Source organism: Sinocyclocheilus rhinocerous, unplaced genomic scaffold, assembly GCF_001515625.1.
Source record: "Sinocyclocheilus rhinocerous isolate Xijiao unplaced genomic scaffold, SAMN03320098_v1.1 scaffold1450, whole genome shotgun sequence".
Lineage (NCBI taxonomy): Eukaryota > Metazoa > Chordata > Actinopteri > Cypriniformes > Cyprinidae > Sinocyclocheilus > Sinocyclocheilus rhinocerous.
The window spans coordinates 201,610-205,806 of NW_015666201.1; the positions used below are offsets into that span (position 1 = coordinate 201,610).

The window sequence follows — 4,197 nt, forward strand, 5'->3', positions numbered from 1 at the left end:
AACAGTCTTATTTTTGACCCGTGTTCTATTATACTTTTTAGGTTCTGGTCCAATCTGGCTGGATGACATGAACGAACTGTAAACAGAGAGCTCATTGTCTGAATGCAGCTTCAAAGGCTGGGGTGTTACTGACTGCTCACATAAAGAGGATGCAGGAGTGGTCTTGTGAGACTGGTAAGACATCTACTGGATCATACTGAAATTACAATGCTTGCTTGTGGGAATAGATTTAGGCTAGAATAGATTTGTTCAGATGTTTTTTTATTACAAAATTTCTTCTATGAAAGCAAGCATAGTCAAATATTCAGTGTCATTAAAAAAAACGTATTGATTGTCCGATAACTGAAAAATGAATGAGTGTCGCACTCCATATCTGTGGCAAAGTGCAGAAACTAAAATGGTCCCAGATGTCACCCACTAGGCTACACAACATCTATCCGCCGCTAGGTGTCGCTGTTATACATTTAATTTCCAACTAGTTTTCAACATTTTAAATGTGAAGATTATCTCCTCGCAGGACTCTAAAGAAGAAGAAAGAAGCTCGAAGCCTGCTACTCACCGTAGAAGATCCCTGGCAGAGGAAGGACACCTCTCATCAGTGCTTTCCCTGAGGCCATCCGGCAATCTCAAAGAGCATTTGCTAAGAGCAGTTTCCATGGCGGTGTTGTTTCACATGTGAGAATCAGTGCCCCTACTCTGCAGCTTTCAGTGGATCGGAGGAGGAAGCTGTCACCGATGACTCCATGTCATTGACAGCTTTGGATGCAGAGGAGTGGGTATGCTCTGGCGAGGACATCCTTTGACAGCGCTGAGGTACCGTGTTGCTAAAGTACCGTTTTTGCAGCAAAATTAAAAAGCCCAAATGTTTTCAAAGTGATGTGTAGGCTAAGTATGGTAACCCATAACCCTCAGAATGTAACCCATCCAAGTTAGTGCACACACATGTTAGGGGCAGTATTGAACGCATACACCACGGGTGCACACCTGGAGCAGTGGGCTGCCATTTTTGCTGCAGTGCCCAGGGAGCAATAAGGTGCCTTGCTCAAGGACACCTCAGTCGTGGGTATTGAGGGTGGAAGAGAGCGCTGTTCACCCATCCACCTACATTTCCTGCCAGTATTGAGAATCAAAACTGTAACCTTCGGATTACAAGTCCGACTCTTTAAACATTAGGCCACAACTGCCCCAATGGCCACAAATGGTGCTAGTACCAGTACCTCTCACAGATTCCATCAGTGTTTCCGCTGACTTGAGGGTCAAGTGATAAGGGAACTGAATACGTAAAACTACATCACATAAATTTAAATTTTGAGCGAGTACATCATAAAACCATTTTCCAAACTGTGTTTTGCCTTACCCTAAATCACTGTGATTAACCTGTAAAAATTATTTATAGTTTGAGTTGTTGGGACAGATTTCCAAGAAAACTGCATACTTTCATCTCTTGTCTGTGTGTGTTAACGTCATATCTGTATATAAAGGAATGAAGGTCAGGCTACTTCTATAAGCAGTGGAAGTAACTTAAAGCCAAAAAAGAGTTTGTGAGAGAAAGGAAAGGATAATATGCCAGTAATACCAATCTCTTAACCAGTTATCGTGTTGGTCTATTTGCCTATAAATAGCCTTACCAAGTTATATTATCCTCCATTATCTGATATGAATAGTAGTCGCTATGTCTAATGTCAAGATGACCAACTTTTGCAACAAAATTGATTTCAACAAGTCAAACCAATAGCAGCATATGATCTACCTGCTTATTAGACATATTGGGAGAGACCTTCACACTGATATGGCGATCACCTGTAACCGTGAGCATAGCAGTGCACCTCATACCATTAGATTAATCTTCGCAGAATAATGGAGCCGAAGCACAACTGCTGTAATTACCAAAACAATGCTTCTCAGTGACTTGTAGTTTTATGCTTCAACCGCTAGAGGGCCAACAGTGTGCACAAAATGCACGCTTTGTACCTTTAGGTGTACAAAAACTTGTCACTGGGGCAGTTCCCTCAGAGGGACACCTTTGTACCTTCTTTATCCCTAAAGGGTGCATATTAGTAGCTTAGAGTAGTAATGTGTATCCTTAAGGTAGTTTGTACTCTTATGGTACTATGCACCCTTTTTTAGGGGTAAAGAAGGTACAAAGGTGTCACTTTGAGGATACATTCCCAGCTGAACAATTTTTGTGAGAGTGTAGTGTAGCTTTAATATTCAGCCCCCAAACACACATTTTAAGGACTTTAAGTTTTAAGGACTTCATTTTACATTTGAAATAATTTAATTTAGCATTTCATCATGGGCTGACTACACGGTAACAGTCAGAAACTATTAAAATAAATGTATAATGATGAAATACAAAGCAATCAACTCAAACATGATATTTGATTTCAGTTGTGGGGTTTTTTCTGACGTTCTCTAGGGTTTAAGGCCGAGTGGCTTGCAGTAAAGGATGAGCACCTATATGTTGGGGGTTTGGGGAAGGAGTGGACCACCACCAACGGAGAAGTGCTGAATGACAATCCTGAGTGGGTAAAAGTGGTGGGATTCCACGGAGATGTACAAGCACCAGAACTGGGTTCCTAAGTATAACGCTCTCCGCAGCGCTGCAGGCATCAGCCCACCTGGTAAGCAGCAGCCTTTCACTTACATGCAGTGTGCATTTGTATTGAGTGGTGAATTTTGTATTTTAAAAGTGGCATTGATATAACAATAACTTTTGTCAAGAGCTCTTGTAGTCTTAACACCCAAGTTCCACTCCGTCTAGTGTGCAGTTGAGCACATAAGCCATTTAAAGTACACACCATTGACAGTAAGCAGGATAAATCTTGTAAAATATTACTAATAAATGCTGGTCTGATGGTCGAGTTTACCATATAATGAACAGAATATAATTTTCCCTAATAGTATTTCAGCAATCATGTTGTGTGTTTTTTCAAACATCCCATTTTACACTGGACTACACTTGGAATATCTCATTGAATTCTGAAAGTTAGAATGTTTTCATAATAAACAGACTTAATTTTCGTCATAGCATTTTTATTTTGTTTTCTAACTTTGGGGTAAAATATGACTTCCATGACACATTCTTAAAAGTCTTGTGAGATTCACTAGTATTCAGTAGCTAAGAATTAATGCTTTATTTCCAGTCCCTGTTCATTTCCTTTCTATTGTCATCTCAGGGTACCTCATACACGAGTCTGCAGCTTGGAGCGACACATTACAACGCTGGTTCTTCCTGCCACGACGTGCTAGCAGCGAGCGATATGATGAGACAGCAGATGAGCGGCGGGGCACCAATCTAATGCTCAGCTGCTCGCCAGACTTCCAGGACATTAAAGTGAGAAACGTTGGGCCCCTGAACCCTATGCATGGCTTTTCATCCTTTAAGTTTGTCCCCGACACAGATGATCAGATTATTGTTGCTCTAAAGTCTGAGGAGGATGCAGGAAAAAAATTGTCACTTACATTGTGGCGTTCACCCTGGACGGCCGAATCCTGCTTCCTGAAACTAAGATTGGCGACGTGAAGTATGAGGGACTTGAATTAATTTAGTGTCAAAGGGATTGTATGAAGGTAAATACATGCCAAGGACTAGTAAATACCTTCTTCTAGATGATGTACATCTAGATGTGGACATTGAGGTGTCTTTATGTTGAAATAGTTGAATGATGTTCAAATAATGCCAACTGGCTATTGGCAGCCATTGCCTAAAATGTGGCTGTGGTTCTAGAGAGTAAAGAAACTAGTACATGTTAAACCTTTATTTTGAGAGACTTATCAGAGCCTTCATCAAAAAAAAAATATATATATAGCCAATTTCAACAATGACCATTAGTGGTTTCACGCCTGTACTGTACTAACAGTGTAATGAATGTAAAGAATGAATGAAATGAAGTGATAGACTATAGTACATGCATAAAGTAGTTTACTCTGCACACATTATTGCAGTTGCCATGTGGTTTTTTACTTTCTTGATCAGTGTTTTTAGCAGATCAGCTACTTTTAAAAAGAACTCTGAACTGTCACAAAAACTGAACTGTCACAAAATCAACTTTACTTGCACCAGAGCTATTTATTTGTTGTTGCTTTTTTTTCTGAAAACAACAGATTGAAGGTTTTTAAGAAAGAGTTTGGTGAACCTCATTTTATTTTATCCAGTTGTTTGAATCAATCTGTTTGTATGGTTTTAGGGATTTT

At 40.0% G+C, this 4,197-nt stretch overlaps 2 protein-coding genes across 2 annotated transcripts in view; both read left to right on the plus strand.

The window, feature by feature from the left end:
- Positions 1-4,197, plus strand: part of LOC107732141 (galectin-3-binding protein A-like) — a 19,706-nt gene that overhangs the window by 4,103 nt on the left and 11,406 nt on the right. The window lies entirely within an intron of this gene.
- LOC107732156 (soluble calcium-activated nucleotidase 1-like) lies at positions 2,457-3,798 on the plus strand. The gene is made up of 2 exons (XM_016543427.1): positions 2,457-2,624; positions 3,180-3,798. The coding sequence occupies exons 1-2, from the start codon at positions 2,555-2,557 to the stop codon at positions 3,524-3,526; spliced, it is 417 nt and encodes a 138-aa protein (XP_016398913.1). The 5' UTR covers positions 2,457-2,554; the 3' UTR covers positions 3,527-3,798.